This window comes from Berghia stephanieae, chromosome 14 (assembly GCF_034508935.2).
Source record: "Berghia stephanieae isolate SIO BIC M18660-M18661 chromosome 14, UCSD_Bste_1.3, whole genome shotgun sequence".
Classification (NCBI taxonomy): Eukaryota; Metazoa; Mollusca; class Gastropoda; order Nudibranchia; family Aeolidiidae; genus Berghia; species Berghia stephanieae.
Window position 1 is genome coordinate 20571134 of NC_088373.1, and position 24126 is coordinate 20595259.

General features: G+C 39.8%; 1 protein-coding gene across 2 annotated transcripts in view; it reads left to right on the top strand.

Annotated features, from left to right (window-relative positions):
- LOC144959869 (uncharacterized) overlaps positions 1–24126 on the top strand; it is a 79520-nt gene that overhangs the window by 48798 nt on the left and 6596 nt on the right. For both annotated transcript variants that reach the window (XM_078892674.1, XM_078892675.1), the window contains exons 26-35: positions 194–315; positions 1645–1782; positions 2402–2560; positions 4164–4278; positions 5335–5416; positions 6825–7016; positions 8794–18677; positions 21105–21356; positions 22542–22753; positions 23912–24066. In XM_078892674.1, coding sequence (XP_078748800.1) covers positions 194–315; positions 1645–1782; positions 2402–2560; positions 4164–4278; positions 5335–5416; positions 6825–7016; positions 8794–18677; positions 21105–21356; positions 22542–22753; positions 23912–24066 — 11311 coding nt within the window. The remainder of the gene's footprint in view (positions 1–193; positions 316–1644; positions 1783–2401; positions 2561–4163; positions 4279–5334; positions 5417–6824; positions 7017–8793; positions 18678–21104; positions 21357–22541; positions 22754–23911; positions 24067–24126) is intronic.

A 24126-nucleotide genomic window follows, 5' to 3' on the forward strand; every position in this document is an offset into this window, starting at 1 on the left:
AATGATAAGAATAACTACTACCACTACAATAATGATACTAATATTAATAATAATATTAATAATGATAATAATAATAATAATAATAATAATAATAATAATAATAATAATAATAATAATAATAATAATAATAATAATAATAATAATAATAATGAATCTCACACATTTTTAAAAGTTTCTCTTTCTTTCCTCTCAGAGCTGAGTCCCCAGAAAATTCACCACCAGCTTGAGAAGCCCCTGGAAGTCGGAGGAGGAAGTAATTTTTCCGACAACAGAACGTGTCTACTCTGTGGATGCTATGGGGATCAAATGCCACAGGTAAGTAGTGGATTGTGCTAAAAAATAATTTAAAAAATAAGTTCTTTTATATAGCGCAATATCCACTTAATGTGCTCAAAGCGCTTTACAAGGGGTCCCTGACCAACAGCAACATTTAACATGTAGAACGAGACAAGACGTCTGGGTGGGGTTCCTGGCCTCCCATAGTGGGCAGGGGGGTACATACTGTGTCTTCTATCCCCCTATATCTGTTTTCCAACATGCTTTCTGTCTTTGTCTTGGAATGAGATTACTTGGTTTTGTCTAGGCCCTGGTCGGAGTCCTAGCTGGGAGGGAAACAGTCAAATCCATAGTTTTTGTTTTGGGAGATGATATTTTTTTCCTTGTAAATCATCTCTCTGTGTTATGTATTATTATTTTGTTATTTTTGTATTATGTATAATGTAAGCATTTGAGTGTATTCCTCTTTGTTGGATTGTGTGCTTGTGCCCGGATGAGACTTATAGGTGATCTCAAACTAAGTACATTGATAGTATGCTCTTGGAATCTACATCTGATCCCTATTTGTTCCCAGTTCCCCTTTGTCTTACTTTTTCTTGGGTGCTTTTATTGTAATTCTAGAACTTTTTACTATCCCATTTCCTTCCTTTTTACTGGCGCTGATATAACCTAAATGTGTTGCAAGCACCGTAAAACCCTTAAAAACAAACAACAAAGACATGACGCCTGTTAGGCGATAATACAATTTTTTTTTCTGACAGAGACAACGCTGTTAACAGCCAGTTACTCATTTTACACCTGAGTACGGTGAGAGAATGTGAGTAAAGAGCCTTTTCCAAGGACTCGACTATGCGCCGAGTGAGGCTCGAACTCAGGACCTTACGATCTGAAAGCAAGTGTCATACGACTAGACCACATAGCCGCACAAGCTACTTTAAAACAAAATAAATAAAAAAATTCCCTATATTCATCCCATAGGGGAAATTTGTATCGAGTGTCTATTCCAATGGAAGACTGGAATAACCCAGGCATCAGCCCCAGTGTAGCGCTGCAAATTGAGCTAGGGCGAGGAGACTTACTCAAGGCCACATAACACAGCGGCAGGTGATCAAACTCGGTACCTTCCGGGTTCGAAGCAAAGACCCTACCTCTGAGCCGCGCTGCTCTCCCCTCTATTTGATCCAAATAAATATCACATGCTTTCATTACCCCTCCACCCCCATCCCAATTTTCTGTAATACCTTCTTTTAGTAATCTTAATCATTCTTGTTCCATACTTTTTGGGTTCCGACAGAGAAAGAAAGTGGTCTCAATGGTGTTGTTCATCGCATTATTTATGTAACTGTTTTGTACTGTCACCTCCTCTAGGAATGCGGTCGCCTCCTTTATTGTGGTCTTGATGACTGGGTCCACATCAACTGTGCCCTGTGGTCTGCAGAGGTGTTTGAAGATGACAACGGATCCCTCCAGAACGTCCAAGACTGCATCAGCAGAGGAAGGAAATTGGTAAGCTATTCACGGATTAAATCAGAGGTCAAGCACGAAAATTCTGAAATTTTTTTGGGGGGTGTAAAAATGGTGCCAATTTGAAAAAATATGAAAAAAATTTACGATTTTAAACATCAATTTATGAATCTCCTGTTTCTTCATTTTATAGAGTTTTTTTTTTCCCCGACGGGTGGGAGACTACAGCACTGTGACAAAATATTTTTTGGCAACTTCCTATTTTTCCTTGTATTAATAAAATAACACTGTGAACCGTGGTGTTCAATTTTACTCAGGAAATTGGGGGAATTCTATGGATTACTTTTTTCTTTTCTTTCTTTTTTAATTGAAATAATTTGATGTATTCATTACAGTTGTTTATTTTTAAACATTTTTAAAACGAAAATGTGGATTATCAGATTTATATATACGGGGTCACGGATTTGAAATTTCGACTTGATGTACATCATCTCCATGTTATAGTTCAAAACGCTTATCCAATCTAATGTTATCATTTAATTCTCATTTAAAAATTGTTACAAGGCTTGTAAGTTTTGGGTTTCTTCTTTAATTTTTAAACATTAAAAATTTATTTTGAAATAAAAAAAAATATAAAAAATATAATATCTTTTTTCTCCAGAAATGCAGCCTGTGTCAGCTATTTGGAGCTACTGTGGGTTGCTGTGCCTCCAATTGTCCTGCTAATTTCCACTTCATGTGTGCGAGGCAGGCAGGCACCGTTTTCCAGGAAGACAAGAGAATGTACTGTTTTCAACATGCGGATTGCCTCACCTCAGAGGTATGCAAGGATGATGGGGAGGGAAAAAAAAAAAGAGCCTTGAAGACAATGTGTGGCTATGTGGTCTAGTGGTATGACACTCGCTTTCGGATCGGAAGGTCCTGGGTTCGAGCCTCACGTTCGGCGCATATTTGAGTCCTTGGAAAAGGCTCTTTACTCACATTCTCTCACCGTACTCGGGTGTAAAATGAGTACCTGGCCGTTAACAGCGTTATCTTTGTCCAAAAAATGGTAATATCGCCTAACAGGCGTCATGTCCCGTCCTACATGTTAAATGTTCCTGTTGACCAGGGACACGATGTAAAGCACTTTGAGCACATTTAGGGGATATTGCGCTATATAAAGCTCAATTTAAAAAAAAAAAAATTAAAAGTCCTGTTGGTCCATTGAGTTTTTGATTAAAAACTCTAGTGGTGCAAATGCTGAACTTCTCATTTTTCCCATATTGCCATTTTCTCCCCTCCTAAAAGCGCATTTTTTTTCTTTCTCCCTTTTCTTATCCATGGAAGCCAGTTTTCCGGTTCATGCCGGAATTCCGGTTTTGCGATATCTCGAAGTCAAATACCTCCGGTTTCAGTGTTTTGAGTAAAATGATAATTAAAAAATAAATTAATAATGGTATAAAAACGGTGATGAAAGAAGAGTAAAGTTTAGGCCACATTTCAGTAGGAACATTTTCAGGTTTGGCAAAGTGTCGGGATTTTAGTTTCAGGTTTCAGCACTTCTTCCTGCTGGCACCCATGTTCTTGTCTTACTTTTTCCTGTGTTCAAATCACTTTACAAAGGGTCCTCAGCCAACAACAACACCTGACACATAAGGCTTGTGAGATACAATGGTACAATTTTTTTTTGGACCGAGACAAAGCTGTGTTAACTCACTCAATCCTAGAGATTTTTGATTCTTTTCTTCAAATTTGGAAAAAAATGTATTAAAAATGAGCATGTACATAGATAGTTTTAGTCAACTATCATTAACATACAAAAACTAAAAACATTAGCTTTGAATAGGAAAAATGTAGTAAATAGTCATGGGGTCAAAGTAACACCGGGTTTACTACTGATATAGTCGGTGTTAGGGTTGAGTGAGTTGACGGCCAGGTACTCATTTTAAAGACTGTTAGTAATAAAAAAATTTCAGGGACTCAACTTTGCAAATATCAAATTAATGAATTAAGGAGCAGGCAGTAGTGTAAGATAAAGAACTGATTAAGTGTTTATTTCCTTACGGAGGCAGCACTTGAGGTGTATAATGGCAGAGTTCATTCCTTCTAGGCATGTGACATTGGAGTTGATATATGAAGATTTTATATCCCGTACCTTCGTTTTCGTTGCCATTTTTTCTTTGCAACTGAAATTTATTTTCTTTTCTTCTTGCTCCCGTTGGCATTTTATGCGACCTGTTGGCATTTTATACGACCGTACACAAATTTCCTTTTTGGATGAATAAAATACTAATTGTTGTTATTATTATTATTATTATTATTATTATTATTATTATTATTATTATTATTATTATTATTATTATTATTATTATTATTATTATTATTATTATTATTATTATTAATTTTTTTTGTTTTTTTTTTTTCTCTTTGTTTGTATCCAGATGGTGGGAGGAGAGGGTTTTGAGACGCGTCGTCGTGTTTGTGTCGACATCGACAAGACCAAGAACAAAGGATGGGCCAAGGCAGCCGATCCATCTCTGATCAATGTCGTCTTCGGTGAGTGATGGTGGAGTCTTTGCTTTATTTATTTAAATACAAATGAAAAGGTTAATGAATGTTCAAAGTGGAAGTTTTCTTTTCTTTACGGCAGTGATTGCTTTTTCTCTTTTTCTTTGTTCACACATGACCGTTCCTTCTCCTCCTCTTTTCCTCCCTCCTCCTCCTTCATTCGTCTTCTTCTTCTTCTTCTTCTTCTTCTTCTTCTTCTTCTTCTTCTTCTTCTTCTTCTTCTTCTTCTTCTTCTTCTTCTTCTTCTTCTTCTTCTTCTTCTTCTTCTTCTTCTTCTTCTTCTTGGTATAAGAATTAATCCAAATGAATGAAAGAATCAGCTGAAAAATTAAACACAAATGGGAGCAAATTAAGAGCAGCTTCTCGTGCCAAGCACTACACATCCTTCCAGAAAGTCGGAATTTTCCTTTTCCTTTAATTTTACAATTAGCTCCGACAGGGGACCAGCAATGCATGTACTCTCTCAAATAATTGTGATTACACGTGTAGCATAAAAAATGAGGACCTGCTTATTTTTTTATGAATGAATTTGGAAAAAAAAAATGACATGATTTGACTAATCAGTTGATGTGTCATATCTGAGTTGTATTTGTTAATCCATATTTTTGTCCGATTGGTCTATTTTTGCATGTTCAAAAAGCTTAGACAACTTTTTCCACCAGCCATTTACAGGCTTGATTATACCTGATGACTTAATGATGCATTTTCACCTCGTCACCCCTCAGAGCCATTAGGCCCATTGAGCTGGAGTTTATCCCAGTTTCTATAGTGTGAAATGGACAATAGCAATTTTTTTGCTTTTGGACAGAACAATAGCTCAGTTGATAGAACACTTTCTTCTCATGCAAAGGGAGTGAGATCGATTCCAGGCGAAGACAAATTCTTTTTCCTCTGAATTCCCTGTCCATCCAGCAGTGATAGGGTAGCCGAGTCTGTTAGATCTGGTAGAAAGTACTCTGTGATAGACTTCACACGTCACCCCTTTTCCGTTAAAATATTTTCCACTGCTCATCTGAGTTTCTGTTGTCTTGCTCCTCTATCAAGGTTCGTGCACTGTGGAGAATCTAGGAGTCCTGAAACCCATCTTGTCAGACACAGAAGAGGCTCTGCTGCCCATCAACTTCTGGTAAGGTTTCAATGCTTTTCTGACAAAAAAAAAAAAAACAAAAAAAAAGAAAAGAAACAAACAAATTTTTAAAAAGCAAACTTGAGCTTTTATATAGGGCAATATCCACTAAACGTGCTCAAAGCGCTTTACAAAGGGTCCCTGACAAACAGCAACAAGTAGACATGACGCCTGTTAGGTGATATTACAATTTTTTAGACAGAGACGACGCTGTTGACGACCAGGTACTCATTTTACACCTGAGTACGGTGAGAGAATGTGAGTAAAGAGCCTTTTCCAGTGACTCAACTATGCGCCGAGCGAGGCTTGAACTCAGGACCTTCCGATCCGAAAGCGAGTGTTATACCATTAGACGACATAGCCGCACAACAACAACAACAAAGAAAAACAAACAAAAAGAGAACAATACTTAAACAATGAAAAAAAGTGTTATCATATTGTTCTATTTATCCATGGCATTTTTTGTTACTAAAATAAAAAATCCTGTACTACTGTAGTTTTTGAATTTCCATGCATGGGTGCCAGTTTTTTGGTTCATGCCGGAATTCCGGTTTCGCGATATCTCGAAGTCAAATACCTCCGGCTTCAGTGTTTAAAAAAATGTTGAGGGAATACCTCTGGTACTCTCTGTCTCTCTCTGTTCTTTGGCTCCCCTTGAGAGAGACAACTGCACTGTGAGTATTTGACTATGTATTATAAGTTGGTTTTAAAATCAAATTAATTTCCTCATTGTGTCAATATGTTTGCTGTGTAATCATTTAATAATGGTATAAAAACGGTGATGAAATAAAGTAAAGTTTAGGCGCATTTTCAGTAGGAGCATTTTCAGGTTTGGCAAATTGTCGAGATTTTAGTTTCAGGTTTCAGCACTTCTTCCTGCTGGCACCCATGTTTCCATGTCAGAATTTGGACACGTAGATATTTTTTATTAATTATCTATTCTAACTTTATGGTTTTCATCATTGTTTTAGTTGCTTGTATTATTTTGAAATTGATGAAATCACTTTTGAGGTGTAAATAGTTGAAAATCAAACAAAAATAAGATGGTTTATAATCTTGCGGATTGTAGAAAAAATTGTTTCCTCGAATGAATTTTCCATAAGTTGGAGAAAAAAGATTAGTTTACTTCATCATCATCATCATCATCATCATCATCATCATCATCATCATCATCATCATCATCATCATCATTATTATTATTATTAGTATTGTTGTTATTATTATTATTATTATTATTATTATTATTATTATTATTATTATTATTATTATTATTATTATTATTATTATTATTATTGTCATTATTGATATTATTATTATTATTATTATTATTATTATTATTATTATTATTATTATTATTATTATTATTATTATTATTATTATTATTAATACCTTGTTCTATCTACCACAGCTGTACCAGAATCTACTGGAGCACCAGGGATGCCAGACGTCGTTGTGTCTACACGTGCCGCATTGTAGAGATCAAACCCGATGCCGAGGTGTCAGAGGTTCACATCCAGGACATGAGAATAGTCCATGACGAATCTCACCCTGATTACCTGCCCTTGGATCAGCTGGATCTTGCGGGATTGAATATCGCACAGTGAGTAGCACTGCTGTCCTGTACTTTGGCTACCATCTTGCTGCTGATTCTATGGATATAGCTACTGCTACTACTGCTACTACTACTTCTAGTACTACTACTAGTACTACTATTACTACTACTACTGCTACTGCTGCTACTACTACTTCTAGTACTACTACTACTTCTAGTACTACTACTACTTCTAGTACTACTACTACTACTACTACTACTACTACTACTACTACTACTACTACTACTACTACTACTACTACTACTATTACTACTACTACTACTACTATTATACTACTACTACTACTACTACTACTACTACTACTACTACTACTACTACTACTACTACTACTACTACTGCTACTACTGCTACTCTTCTACTACTACTACTAATATTACTACTACTACTACTACTACTACTACTACTACTACTACTACTACTACTACTACTACTACTACTACTACTACTACTCTTGCTGCTGCTACTACTACTACTACTACTACTACTACTACTACTACTACTACTACTACTACTACTACTACTACTACTACTACTACTACTACTACTACTACTACTACTACTACTACTACTACTACTACTATTACTATTACTACTACTGCTACTACTACTTCTACTACTACTACTACTACTACTACTACTACTACTACTCCTGCTACTGCTGCTGCTACTACTACTACTACTACTACTACTACTACTACTACTACTACTACTACTACTACTACTACTACTACTACTACTACTACTACTACTACTACTACTATCTACTAGTACTACTATACTACTACTACTACTACTACTACTACTAACTATTACTACTACTACTACTTACTATTACTACTACTACTACTACTACTACTACTACTACTAACTACTACTACTACTAACTACTACTACTACTATTACTATACTACTTACTACTACACTGCTATTACTACACTTACTACTACTACTACTACTACTACTACTACTACTACTACTACTACTACTACTACTACTACTACTACTACTACTACTACTACAACGATGATGACGACGACTACTACTACCACTACTACTACTACTACTACTATTACTACTACTATTACTACTACTATTACTACTACTATTACTACTACTACTACTACTACTACTACTACTACTACTACTACTACTACTACTACTACTACTACTACTACTACTACTACTACTACTACTACTACTACTACTACTACTACTACTACTGCTACTACTGCTGCTGCTGCTGCTGCTGCTGCTGCTGCTGCTGCTGCTGCTGCTGCTACTGCTACTGCTACTACTACTACTACTACTACTACTACTACTACTATTATTATTATTTCAGCTATTCCTGCTGCTGATGATTCTGCTGTACTTCTCATTCCCCTTGGATCAGCATGGTTTCCTTTGAATCAGACAAGGATATTAAAAGTTACAGATCTGTACTTCCTCTTGAAATAAAAAAAAAAATTTGTCAAGTTTCTTTTCTATTTGATAGTGTTTCCAACAGATTTTTAAAAAAGTATCTTTTCTGCGTTAAAACTGGTATATGACCGGATATGGAGTAGAGTTATTTAAAACCACCGAATCTTGGGCTGGAGGTTTGGGGTGAGGTGAGGGTGAGGTTTGGGATGCGGGTGAGAGATTGCCACTGCGATTCAAACTATAATTTACCTGGGGTGGGCTCAGGGTTTTACTATTGTTGAAATCTATTTTCTATGAATTTGTCTTAAAAATATAAACACAAATGCCTCCTTGTATTTTCCCCAGTATTCAAAATATTGGAGCCACCACTGATATGGAAGGTGCTGATTTGATTTGCTTGGGAAGCAGCCCTTCAGTATCTCTAAACACATCTCATCCTATCAATTCTCTGTCTTCTTTAACTTCAACAAACACTAAGAAACAACAAAACCCACTCCCAAAAACAGTAAATCTCACCAGTCTTTCATCAAGCACTCTGGAACTTCTCAACATCAAAGATCCAGAGAAGTATATTCCTCCTCCAAACAAGAAGAGTTGCCCAGAAATCTCCCCTAAACTACTGGCGTCATATAAAACGAATTCAGATGACCTCGGCCTTCTCCACATCGCCAACCGCTTGAATAGCGCAGCTTCCAGAAAACCTCAAATGAGAAATTTTAATTTTCCCAACAGCACATTGTTAGGACAGATGCCAATGTTTCGTAACAGGTCTGCATCAGTTTCACCGATTATGTTCGGGAGTGTTTTGGGGGTCAAGAGAAGAAGAGCGAATAGCGAAGAAAAGAGCTATTCATCTTCTGTAAGTGAAGTCCAGGGATTGTCTGTCCGTGCTAGATCAGAATCTCCATTCACCAAGCAGATCACGATTGCTGAAGGAGCCAGCGGTTTGATTCGTTCTGTTTCTGTATCACCCACACCAGTCGTGACTAAGGATGGTTCTAACGGGTGTCATGGTGATCATCAACAAATGCAATCCCATCAATTTCCTGTGATTGAGCGACCTCAAAGCCAAGGAATTCCCGTTGCTATTCTTGAAGAACCGGAAAACGAAGATGAGGACAATGGTGATGTTGAGGAAATGGCTACTGATGATTCTTGTAATAAAAAACTGGATAGCGATGTCATTTCAGAAAGTCTTGTCAACGATGGTGGAACTAACGTTGATGCGTGTGTTCAGCCATCCATGAATGCATCGGAGGATATTGTTGATCCTGTTTCAAGAAATGTTCCTAGTGAGATGTCTGATGGGGAGCAGGATGAGGTCAAGGTCAGGTTGATGTCGAAGGATGACTCAAAAAATGTTTCTGAAAGAGAGAAATTTGTTGCAATCAAGGAGGTTAAGAAGAGCGATGAAGGCGATGCGAAGGTGATGGATGAAGGAAAGTCTGGTAATGAGGAAGATGAGGAAGAGGAAGAGGAGGCGGGAGGTGATGAAAATATGGGGGCAGGAGAGAATTGTGAGAAATATAAAACAGGAAGCAATGACGTGGAGGATGGTGGTAGATCTAAAGCAGATGGAGATGTGAAACAGGATGGGAAATCGTCAGACAAATCGGGTGGTGGTGATGATGGTGATGAAGTTTGTGAGGAGAATGATGGTTTGGGTGACGATGGGACGACTGGGAGAGAGAAATATCAGTCTGATGGCAATGGAAGGAATGAGATAAGTCATGATAACTATAACAATAGTAATGATAATGATGAAGATGATGATGGCAATGATGATGAGGATAATAGGAGGAAGAAAAAGGTTGAAAAGTTTGAGAAGCCGTTAGAGGGTTGCAAGAAAAAAATGGTTGAAGATGAAGAGGAAAATGAAGTTGATGATGAAGTTGGAGAAACGGATTGTTTGTTGGAGAAAGAAGATAGTGAGGGAATGAGAGGGGAGACTTTATCATTACACGATAACAAAATCCTGAAAGGAATGACTTCTGTCAGTGGAGAGAGCAAAGAAATGGACACTGTGAGAATGAAGTTGAAAAAGTTGCATGGTGAGCTTTTGAAGGTTGGGGTTGGACACGATCCAGATCTGGAAAGTGACCATCACTGCAAGACAAGTGACCATCACTGCAAGACAAGTGACCATCACAGCAAGACATTATTATTGTCTGATGACGGGGAGGAGAGTGCTGCAGAGTCTTTGGATGATTTCAAGCCTGTCGGGTACATTGAATTAAAGGACAAACCCGAAATGTCAGAAGGAAAAACTATTGTGGATAAGTCTTCATCTTTTCAAAACAACGAGGAACAACAACAGCAACATTCAACCGAGACAGTTATCATTTGCGATTCTGATGACAACACGACTGGAATAAAATCTTCTACTCAATCGTCAGAGAGTTGTTTGGAAGTTGGTTTCGAAGGACAGAAATCAATCATTATTCCAACTGGTTGTAGCTCAGATCCAGGTCAGTGCGAAAGGAAAAGTGTCACTTGTGACGATGATTGCCATAGTGAAGTTGCTGTTTCGGATAAGTTCAATGAATGTGGAGATGAAAGTGAAATGCCAGAAAACAGTTTGGAAAAACATTCAACAGCACAGGAACAATTGACATGTGATTTGACTGATGTCGTGGATAAATCTGATGATAATGTTGGTAGTGAGAATAACACAAAGGATACGGTGAAATTCAAAAGTCCCCTAGAGGCAGCAGATGAAGAAAGTGATGTTCTCATCATTGACGATTTGAGTGTAGAGGACAGCGTAAACGAGGACGAACAAGATAGAAAGGAGGAAGAAGTGAATCTGAAGGTGGCAAAGCAAGCTGTAGGTGAGAATGAATGTGGATTTGGGAACTGTGAAAATTCACAGAGTAAGGGAGAATCTATGGATGATTTCGATTCAGATGTGTCAAGAATGAATGATTCCCTTAGAGACAGGGAGTCTGATGGATGTTGTGGTGGTGACAATGGAAGAATGGTAGTGGAAAACAGGGACATTGGATCGGGAAAAGAGGAAAAACCAGAAAAGGAGAACAAAACTGAGATTGGTTTAGACGAATTGTCTCCCAACACAAGTGGCTGTGAGAGTGAAGAAGGGAAGCAGATGAGACGTTCTGGGCGGTTTTCCAAAGCCATTAGCGCGTCTGCATCGTCCATGGTGGCTCCTGTGAAAGAATATCCTTTGAGGAGGCGAAGTTCCAACATTCGGAAATTGGACGTTGAAGAGGCGAGCACTTATGTGAAGAGCAAAGAAGAAAAATTGGCTAGTGATGGTTTTCGTAAAGATAATGATGTGGAGGGTGATGATGATGATGGTGATAACATCACTGATGTGAAATTGAAAAATGAGAAAGAAAAGTCGGGAGGGATTATTGTTGATGATTGTGATAACAAGAGCAAAGAAAAGAAAACTGAGGATTGTGTGGAAGTAATTGAGATAAAGGAAGAAGAAAATGATATCAGAAATAATAACAAAAATACCGGGGTGAAGTCTGATCACGAAAAAGTTGTAATGGAAAATGAGAGGATTAAATCTGAACACGAGATGAAGGATTTTAAGGACGGGATTGATAACGTGTTTGATGATTCTAAAGTAGGAGGGGTAGGATGTGGGTCGACGTACAGAAAGAAGGTTTGTGGGGAGAGTGGAGGTGTTGACGACAAAGTGAAATCAGATCCAGAAGAGGAGATAACAGAAAGTGATGGAGAGAAAATATCGAAAAAAGAAGCTGAAATGGAAGGAGAGGAGGAAAAGAAAGGAAGAAAAAGTGCTGGTGATGGTCTGGGTCTTTACAGGTGTGAGAAATGCAGACAGGAGTATCGGACCAAGGAGAGTTATATGTCCCACATGGAGAACTGTCGGTTTGAGGTGAGTACAAGTGACGATGAAGACGTACTGACTGTGAGAGAAACGAGAAGCAAGGCTGCACAGAAGTCACTTCAAAACCAGCCGGAGGACATTGCTGAAATTGATCTCAAGCACCCGTCTTCAAACAAGAAGGCGGCAAATCAGAGCCAAGGATCATCTGTAAGCGTTCACGAGCCTCTCAGCATAATCATAAACGATGAATATTTGAAGGTTGGGAAATTTTCACCATTGTCGTCTGTCAGGGAATTGTCCGATGATGGAAGTAGCAGTGTGCACAGTCAGGACTCCAAAAGGTCTCTTCGTAGGAGTACGTTGACTCAGCGCAATGCAGCACCAGCTCATCTTGCCAAGACACGACACCGAGGGGACATGGGCTCAAGGTCAACTCTGTCACCAGATGGCTCCACGTGTTCCTCTGTTGCCTCGCACAGAGATGGAAATAGTAGTTGTGGTGGTGGTGGACGGAATATTGAGGAGAAGGCCTCTCCGAAGGAGACAATGTTGGAAGCTGTAGGGCTTGTGAGTCGTCGCTCACTAGATAACCCTTTGTCACCAAATTCAGACATGGAAGGCGTAAGTCCAATCAAACTACAACCACGGATGTCTCCTACGACCTTGGGTGTGAATGCCAGACTAGAAAGAAAAAAGAGTCCTGGCCAGGCCTCTGGGATGGGTAACAAATTTAGCATCATGTCTGGCGGGGTGAAAAAAGATGGGGTTGAGGTGGGGGGAGTGAAAACAGTGAAAATATCTTGTCCCTCTCCCGTGGAGGAGGTAACAATGGACTCTTCTCGTCTCAAACGAAAACGGCAGAAGAGGATTTGGTGGGTGGAAGAGGAAGAAAAGAGTGCGGATGAAGATGAAGAAGGAAGTGGGAAAGATGAAGACGACGAGGAAAAGAAGAAAGAGAAATGTGTTAATCAAGTTGGAGATAAGGATAACGATGATTCTGTTGGAGTTGCCAGAAGGACGAGACACTCACGACTAAGATTGTCGGCAGATCATCCAAGTCATCAGAATTTGGTGAAAGCTTGTTCAAGGGCAGAGGAAAAAAAGTCTAAATCGGACACATCTTCATTGACTGCTGCAGAGAAGGAGGAAGAGAAGGGAGACAGGGGGAAAGCGAATACTAGAACAAGTAAAAAGAATATTGATTGTGAGCAGCCGTCTCCCCGACTCAGATCAAGCTCAAGGGGATCTAATGCTGGGAGGGAGAAAAAGTTGACAGAAAAATATAAGGAAGATGAAGACAATGAGAAGAGAGGAAAAAGTGCTGAGGGTTGGATAAAAACGAGACAAACAAGGCAGTCAAAGAGTAATGAGAAAATTGAAGATAATGATAATGATGATAAGGGAGGAAGTGATGATAATGATGACGATGATGTGGAATGTATGGAAATTGATGATGGAGCAGTGTCGAAGAATGAGGCCCATCAAAAGGTGGATTGTTCGAAAGATGAACGAGGGAGATCGAGGTTAAGACGAAGACAGACTTCTGGCAATGTTAATGAAGATAAAGATGAGGAAGATGAAGTCGATGCGGCAGCTGTAACCACAACTGAGACTAGATCATCAAAGTCTTCTAAAGATGAACAGGATGAGAAGAAGACGGATGATTCAATGGAGTCGGATGATCAGGTTACCTCCCCTTTGCGTAGAAGTCGAAGGTCATCGGGGAAGAGTGCCAAATTGAATGAGTACATTGCTTTGTTAAAGGGGAAGGGTGAGGATAACTGCGATTACGAAGGAGTTGCTCAAGATTTGGAGAAGCAGCGGAAGACGGACATTCTAGATGCTGAAAAACAGCAAAAGAAGAAGGAGGAGGAAGAGGAAGTAGAGTTTACAAAGGTGAAAGAACACAAGAATGAAGAGCAAGCTCCTCCAATAATGCCCAAAAGAGGGCGAGGTAGACCAAGGATTTACCCCAGGCCTTGGGAGAACGAGAAAATCGAGGATTGTAGTAAGCCTACAGTGGAACAACGGCCAGTTGTCAAAGAGGTTGAGTACAATAGAGCTAAACAGTCAAAATCAATTGATTCTTCTGAGGCAAAGGAAGAAGATATTACATCTTCCCGTGAAGAGTCCGTGAAAAAATGTGATGAGAAAGGTGACAAAAATGAAGAGAAGCCGTCAGGTGGGGTGGTGAAAGTGATCTCTGTTTTGGAATGCAAAGCTGATGGGAAAAAAGTGAAATCAAATGATGTCATTGATTTAACAGTGGAGGATGATGATGATGATGGCGGCCGAACCCGTAGTAGCAGACAACAAAAATCACCACAGCAGAAGCAACAACAGACGCAACAGGAGTCCAGGGACTCTTCAACTACAGTTGAGGTGGTTGCTAACTCAAGCATCAAGAATGTTTTGCCAAAACATGTTACGGATGTCATGAAGTGCCAAGGCCAAAAACTTCGCATCATCGTCCGGTCTCCGAACATTGAAGCTGCTCATAAAATTGGAGAACTTCTTCGTCAGACTGCCATTGATGTCAACCCAACAAATAAAGAAGTGTCTGTGACGACAGATTTGACCAATTCATCTGGCAACAAGAAGAGAGATAACAGAGGTCAAGGACAAGTCGAGGTAGGTGATGGTGAGAAATTGGAGGGTGCTAAGAGTGCAGAATATGACAGAAGAGGAAGTGAAAAACACTGTGAGATAAGCAAAGATTTGCCTCCCAGATCTGTTCCCGAAGAGAGTTCCACAACCCCAGCCATTTCCAGATCGGCCAGTCCAGACTCTCTGTCGGCTGCCTATGACATTCAAAGTGATGACTTTAGCTCTGAGACATCCAATGATGGTTATGATGACTCGTCGTCTACGGCTAGAAATGTCAACGTAGATGGCAATAATTCTCTGGTCAAAGAGGACAGCTGTGGTGATAAGTTTGGGAAAGATTTGACGGAATGTGCCAGACAGAAGGAGTCGCAGAATATCCAAAGCATAGAGCAGCCCGATGGGAAGGATAAAAAGGGTGATGACAAAGATAATGGTAACAAGGAAGGCGATGATGATGATGATGATGATGATGATGATGTGATTTTGGTAGATGCTCATGGTCTACAGTCTCCAGAGACCAATAAGACGAGCACTTCATCAAGCACTTCATCACCTACACAGACAAGTGTTGTCCATATGTCATCTCCCAATTTGGCAGCCAGACAAACATCATCAGGATCTGCATTAATATCATCATCATCATCATCCTCCTCATCATCATCAACATTAGTATCATCATCATCAACATCAGTAGTGTCCACATCCTACCCTGTTGCTCAACAACGATCACCAATTTTACATTCTGCTATAAGTTCACCTCTTGGAAACATTCAAGTTCCCCAGAAACAAATCCTGCAACCTCAACATCAGGGACCACAACAGCAGTCCATCATCATAGCAGACCCAAGTTCTGGACGTTATTTCATCCGGCCAACACCTCCACCTACCACTCCGTCCCTTCAACAACAATCATCAGCACAACCAACTCAAATCATCCTGTCAAACACAAACCAACAACAGCCGTCCAGTCAAGCATCAAGCTTATTACAAAACTTGTCATCTCAAGCTGCCAGTAATGTTCTACCACGAATTCCCCACTCCCAGCACCACCATCACCAGCAACAACCACAACCACTGCCAGCAGCAGCATCTTTACAACTACAGCCATCCACATCCCAAGTACCACCAGGAATAGTCTTACAACAGCATGCCAGTCCACCTCGACTAATCATACAAACTAACAACACCAATAACGTCCAAAATATCAACAACGGTCAGCCAATTCCTCCCATACAACAGTCTGCTCTCTCTCCTGCTGCATCCTTCCCAGTCCCAGATCACCAGACTCCATTCTCTACTCAAACCGTCCTACCCACCATCCAAGGGGGAATAGCCCCGGCACCTCTCATCCAACCACACAACCCGCTCTCAGGGGCATCGGGAACATTGCCCGCTTTCATGTCCCTCACTGGCACTCCTGGTCTGTCGATGACACCCCAGATAAATATTCAACCCCTCAATCCGCCCATCTTACCAGCAGGTGTAGCCATCAATGCTGCTGGGCAGCCTGTTATGTTAACGTCACAGCCCATCATCACCCCAGCTGCTGCACCAACTGTTTATCTCCCAGGTATGTTAACACAGCCGCATCAACAACTCGTCCCATCCCTCATGCAAGCACCTCAAGCTCAACCGCAGCTTTTACAGACTCTCCAGCTACCTTCTTTATCCCAAGCAAATCTCGTAGGTCTTAATCATTCCCCTGGAATCAATTCGAGTTACAATCTGTCACCTACCAAACTACAAAATGAACTACAAAAACAAACAGAGAAGCAACAACAACAACAGCAGCAACATCTACAGCGACATCAACAACAACAACAAGGTGTGACAGTGAATCCCTCCCCCCCACAAAACCCACAGCAACAGTGGATCAGAGGGGGCCAAGTCATTCTAAAACCCCAGGGGCTACCGACAACATCCCAAATTCCTGCTCCAGGAATAACTCAACTTCATCCATCAACCACTGCTACAGTTGTCAGAACTATGTCCACTACAGCATCAACGTTTTCATCCACTGCTCATCAATCTCCTACTTCTCATCATCATCAGCATCATCATCAACCACAACTTCAACAGAAGCATCAACAACATAAACAGCAACAGCTACAACTGCAACAACAACAGCAGCAGACACGAGAACATACTCATCAGCTACAAAACTCAATTTCAACTTCATCATCTCCATCATTTAGTCAAAATCCAATGGTAGTCCCATCTCCATCAACATCACAAATTCCCCATCAAATCAACAAAGAAAATCACCAAATTCAAGTGACACATTTTTCTCCTCAGCAGTCTCAGGCTTCATCCGTTTTCTCTTCTGCCTCATCCACCATCAACACTGTCATCAGATCTACCAACACTACCACTACCAGCACTACTATTTCATTATGTGGAAAAGCAACCACTGCAACCACAACCACCTGCATTGCTGCCTCTTCTGATAACACCACAACCACCACCACGACCGCCAGTGGTGAATTTCAACGGAACATTAATTACATGGGGAGTTTTGAGCTCAACTCCATGAGCCTTCAAAGTCTGTTCCAAGCCAATTCACAAACCCCTACATCATCATCAACAACACCAGCTATATCCCAGATGGAGAAAAATCGTTCAAAAAATATAATGGAGTTGGTGAAGATGGCCTTGTCCAGTCGTGGTAAGGCCATTCCCGGGGTAGAAGTCAGGCCGGTCATCACAAACACCCCACACGGTCCCAAAAAAGTACTGCGTGTGTTCATAGACGAGGAATACATTGAGGGGAAAAGTAACAATGCAAACATTCATATTGGTGTGACCGGCAACTCTAATGATGCTGAAACCCACAAAACAGAGGACAGACAATTCACGTCGCTGATTTGTTCTGCCAATATCAGCAATGACAGCTGTAACAACGAACAAAATGCCTCACACTCTTCTTTCCAAATGCCGCCTTCACATCCGTTGTTTAAGAAGGGATGTAATGCCATTCAGGAAGGATTCCAGATGCGTCGACCGTTGAAACTGGTCCACAGTTCCCAAGCGCAGAAGCGAAAACACGCCGAGATATCTGCAATGGACAAGGCGTCCGAGACCAAGAGACGACAACACGAAACGTCTGCTCTAGCTTTTGCTAACACAAACTCTCATCCCTCGGCTGACAACCCACAAAGTTCCCAAAACAACATCCACCACCAGTCGGAGAAAGGAAGTAGGGTACCAGATATCTTATCGATGTTTGATTCCAACGCATCCCGATACCCCCCATACCGACCTAGTGGAGCAGCAGCAATGCTGTCTAGTAATTCAAATTCATCGTCATCCACCTCTTATGACAACTCTGCTCATATGCTGATGTTCCCTAAAAACTTAGGCCTTAAAGACGATAGCTCTCAACAACAACAACAACATCAACATCAACGAAAGCAACAATTCAGTGGTAACCTTTTGTACACAGAGCAAACATTTCATTTGAAACCCGAATTCGTCCACCATCAGCCGCTGACCCACTCCTCATCTGACCTCCCCAGGCTTCAGCCCTCTGCGGGCACCCTGGGTCTTGGTTCACCCCATAAACGAGCCAGCTTCCCTCAGCCACAAAAAATGCGCAAGAAGAAAGTTGAAGGAGGAGAGAAAGGTTTGAGCAAGGGGCATGGGCATGACATCGCCAGGAGAAAGGGAAGAGGAGGAGGAGGAATATTAAAACGAAAGAATGGGGCCAGTGGTGACCACCGTCAAATGTTGTCCGAGTTTGATGAAAACAGAGAGATTAAGAGGAAGAAGAAAGCAAGTCAGAAAATGGGAAGAATGAAAGGTAAGCAAGTTTTTAAAAGAATATCTTTACTCACTCAGCCGTAGATCTCTGTGTATACTTATGGCACTTTTCAAAATTACTCACTCAGCTGTAGATCTCTGTGTAAACTTATGGCACTTTTCAAAATTATTCACTCAGCTGTAGATCTCTGTGTATACTTATGGTACTTTTCAAAATTGAAAAAGAAATGTACTCATTTGCTCAATCCAAATGAAAATTGGGATGTACATGTACACTTGAGTATGGTTTCGAAAATGGTTTCCTCGAACATATGTATGTGCGGCTATGTGGTCTTGTGGTATGACACTCGCTTTCGGATTGGAAGGTCCTGGGTTCAAATCTCGCTCGGCGCATAGTTGAGTCCTTGGAAAAGACTCTTTACTCACATTCTCTCACCGTACTTGGGTGTTAAATGAGTACCTGGCTGTCAACAGCGTTGTCTCTGTCGGAAAAATTGTAATATCGCCTAACAGGCATCATATTTCGTTCTTCATGTTACATGTTGCTGTTGGTCAGGGACCCTTTGTAAAATGCTTTGAGGACATTTAGTGGATATTGCGCTATATAAAAGCTGTAGTCTAGTCTATATGGTTTCATCAATTTCATTCTAATGTCCAAAGATTTTTTTGTACTATTCTTTGTACAAGATTTCCGCGAATTACGGTGTATTCAATTTTTTTTGCACATCGCGAAGAGTTTGAGGAAACTGCTCAAGGGTAGTTGTAGTCAAACCACCATTACCATGCAAAGATTAAAGAGATAGCTTCTGGGTGGGGTTCCTGACCTCCCATAGTGGGCGGGGAGGTGCTTGCTGTGTCTTCTATCCACCTGTATCTGTTTTCCAATTGCTTTCTGTCTTTGTCTTGGAATGAGATTACTTGGTTTTGTCCTGGCCCTGGTCGGAGTAATAGCTGGGAGGGAAACAGTCAAATGCATAATTCTTGTTTTGGGAGATGATATTTTTTTCCTTGTAAATCATCTCTCTGTTATGTGTTATTATATTTGTTATTTTTAATGTATAATGTAAGCATTTGAGTGTATTCCTCTTTGTTGGATTTTGTGCTTGTGTCCGGATGAGACTTATAGGTGATCTCAAACTAAGTACATTGGTGGCATGCTCTTGGAATGTACATCTGATCCCTATTTGTTCCCATTCCCCTTTGTCTTACTTTCTCTTGGGTGATTTAATTGTAATTCTATAACATTTTACGATCCCATTTTCTTCCTTTTTACTGGCGCTGATATAACCTAAATGTGTTGCAAGCGCGGTAAAACCCTTAAAAACAAACAACAACAAAGAGATAGCTTCAGACCTGTCCAGTACTACGAAAAATTAGTAGATTTTGGATTCTAAAATCATACAGTTTGGGTTCTAATTTCATACATTTTATGTTCTAAAATCATACAGTTTGGGTTCTAATTTCATACATTTTATGTTCTAAAATCATACAGTTTGGGTTCTAATTTCATACATTTTATGTTCTAAAATCATACAGTTTGGGTTCTAATTTCATACATTTTATGTTCTAAAATCATACAGTTTGGGTTCTAATTTCATACATTTTATGTTCTAAAATCATACAGTTTGGGTTCTAATTTCATACATTTTATGTTCTAAAATCATACAGTTTGGGTTCTAATTTCATACATTTTATGTTCTAAAATCATACAGTTTGGGTTCTAATTTCATACATTTTATGTTCTAAAATCATACAGTTTGGGTTCTAATTTCATACATTTTATGTTCTAAAATCATACAGTTTGGGTTCTAATTTCATACATTTTATGTTCTAAAATCATACAGTTTGGGTTCTAATTTCATACATTTTATGTTCTAAAATCATACAGTTTGGGTTCTAATTTCATACATTTTATGTTCTAAAATCATACAGTTTGGGTTCTAATTTCATACATTTTATGTTCTAAAATCATACAGTTTTGGTTCTAATTTCATACATTTTATGTTCTAAAATCATACAGTTTGGGTTCTAATTTCATACATTTTATGTTCTAAAATCATACAGTTTGGGTTCTAATTTCATACATTTTATGTTCTAAAATCATGCATTTTGGGTTCTCAAAGCATGCATTTTATTTAGTTTCGAAAATCATGCAATTTGGGTTCTAAAAAAATCATGCATTTTATTTAGGTTCTAAAATCATGCATTTTATATAGGTTCGAAAATCATGCAATTTGGGTTCTAAAATCATGCATTTTATTTAGGTTCTAAAATCATGCATTTTATTTAGGTTCTAAAATCATGCATTTTATTTAGGTTCGAAAATCATGCAATTTGGGTTCTAAAATCATGCATTTTGGGTTTTACAGATTTTTTCCTCCTGTGGCAGGTCTGTTTTTTGGGGTTTTTTTTTTACCTTTAAATCCACATTAAACTAGCCCCCTTATTTCACTTCATCCCATAACAGGTTCTGCCGGAGGTGCCCATCCCATCATCCATCACAACAACACAGAGAGCAGACTGCCCCAGGCTTCGTTGGAAGAGGAAGTGGTGGCAACACCCTTGGAGCCGGGCATGGGCAAGGCTGGCGTTGGTGCCGGTGGTTGTAGCGGCGGGGGGAAAACCAACAAGGGAATGATGAAACCGGGCAATGAGAGTCATCTCAAGTTTGAGATCACCAGCGACGACGGTTTCTCCTGTCAAGCTGATACCATGGAAGGTAAGATATATATGAGTATGAAAAGCATGGGTGCCAGTTTTCCGGTTCATGCCGGAATTCCGGTTTCGCGATATCTCGAAGTCAAATACCTCCAGTTTCAGTGTTTTGAGTAAAATAACCTAATAGCATCGGTAAAAATCCGAAAACGTGATTCATGTGGTACTCTCTGTCTCTCTCTGTTCTTTGGCTCCCCTCGGGATAGACAACTGCACTATGTGTATTTCACTATGTATTATAAGTTGGTTTTAAAATCAAATTAATTTCCTCATTGTGTCAATATGTTTGCTGTGTAATCATTTAATAATGGTATAAAAAACGGTGATGAAATAAGAGTAAAGTTTTGGCCGCATTTTCAGTAGGAACATTTTCAGGTTTGGCAAAGTGTCGAGATTTTCGTTTCAGGTTTCAGCACTTCTTCCTGCTGGCACCCATGATGAAAAGTTTTACAAAAAACAAAAAAACACAATGGTGGAACGGGCACTTATTATATCAATAATGATAGTAGTAGTAGCGTATGGCTACACCTCCAAATTTATTTAGTCAACCCAGCTTCTAAAGTCTTCCTGAGAAGGATCATCACGTTGCCGTCGTACAGGAGCTTGCACGCTGCCATGACACTGAGGGTGATACCAGCCTAGATCCAATCTTGCTGGAATAGCTGAAGATGAGTAGCCAGACCAAGAATGATCCAAAAACGGCATCCAGACAAGGTTCTTCCTTCTCCTGGACCCACACCTCCAACTCATCAATAAAGATGAAAACTAAAGAGAAAAGACAAGTGCCAAATAAAAATAAATACCAATGTGAAATTGAATGTAAGCTTCAATTTGATATACGAAAACAGATATAATGGATGTTTCGGGTTTCCCCTCTATCAAGAAAGAAGTGAAATTTCTATTTTTTGTCTCAAATTCCTATGAAAGAGGTAAAATTCCTATTTTTTGGTCTCAAATTCTTTGGTCTCAAATTCCTATGAAAGAGGTGAAATTCCTATTTTTTTTGTCTCAAATTCCTATTTTCAGTTGTCCTGATTCCACTTTTGGAATATGAAGGGTTGGCAGGTCTGTATATGGTGATATTGTCTTTTCTTTCAACTTTTAACACTGCAATCACGAGAGACAATTGACATATTTTTATCCTATAAATTTTTAACATCCAAAATTTCCTTTTTGTGTGATGACTCAGATGCCTGGAGCCAAGTGGTCGAGAAGGTCAAGGACGTGAGGGCAGCGTCCAGGATGAAGCAGTTGTCGTACGCCGGCATATCTGGCCACAAAATGTTTGGAGTGGACCACGACTCGGTGGTTTACCTGATAGAACAGCTCTACGGTGCTGTCCACTGCCACCAAAACTACAAGTTCAAATTCCACCGATACAACCTTGACCTTGCAGACCAGGTAAGATTTTTTTTAATTTTGAAAAGTTGAAAATAAAACCAATAACCCCCCCCCCCCCCCCCCAAACAAACAATAAAACGGAGAAAAAAATAATTGGAAAGAAAGTATGATTCACCTCATTAAAGTGGTATTTTATTTGGATGGATGAGGCTATGTGATCTTGTGGTATGACACTCGCTTTCGGATCGGAAGGTCCTGGGTTCGAGCCTCGCTCGGCGGATAGTTGAGTCTTTGGAAAAAGCTCTTAACTCACATTTTCTCACCGTACTCAGGTGTAAAATGAGTACCCGGCCGTTAACAGCGTTGTCTCTGTCGGAAAAATATGTAATATCACCTAACAGGCGTCATGTCTCGTCCTTCGTGTTAAGTGTTGCTGTTGGCCAGGGAGCCCTTGTAAAGCACTTTGAGCATGTTTAGTGGATATTGCGCTATATAAATGCCCTATGCTCTATTTGTTTTCAACATTCCTTTGTTTATTGTTTTGCTGGCAAAGGGTTTGAACCTGGAACATCCATTGTTTGTACTGTTTCCATCCAAAAGCCTTTCCAGCGAGGCACAGGGGTACAGTCTTTGCTTCATACCCAAAAGGTACCGCGTTCAACTCCCTGCCTCGTTTTGTGGCCTTGAGCAAGTCACCTTGCTCTTGCCCACTTTGCGGCTAATGCCTAGGTTATTCCAGTCTTCCCTTTGCAGGCCTGCCAACCGTCCCGCATTTGCGCCAAGCCGTCCTTCATTTTTGAAAATTATTTTCTAAAAAAAAAAAAAAAAATCAAAACAGAAAGAATCGAATCTATAAAAAGAAAATAATAATAATAAAAAAACCTCTACTTTATTTACTATGGATTTCAAGTAATTATTTGGGGTTCTATCGTTTACGGTTAAAATGGTTTGCGTCGTAAGCATGTTCAGTTCGGTCAGGTGTCCCTCTTTTCATTTTCAAAAGGTTGGCAGGTCTGCCTTTGTATAGACCCTAAAGATAAGGGGAATTTATTTTCACCTTTTTGTTAGTATTTTTACGATCCCAGGCTTGTGCCAGCCCCCACCACCCCTTTTTGCTCTCTAGTTTTCCCTTGGTCGATTGACATACCTATAAGGTTCGAGCCCTTTTTCTAAAAAAAAATCAAAAAATCTTTAAAATAAACATTTCTTTGTTACCAGGAGGCTCCTCTAAATGCATCAGGCTGTGCCAGATCAGAGGGTTTCAGCACCCGTAAACCTTACGACATGTTCAACTTCCTCAAGTCTGCTTACCGTATCAAGCCAGGAGATGATGAGAGGGAGAAGGAGGAGGAGATGGAATTGAAGTCAGCAAGGTGAGGGTTGTCGTAATGTTAGGGTATTTAAGGGTTTGGTTTCATTATACGAGGGTCACT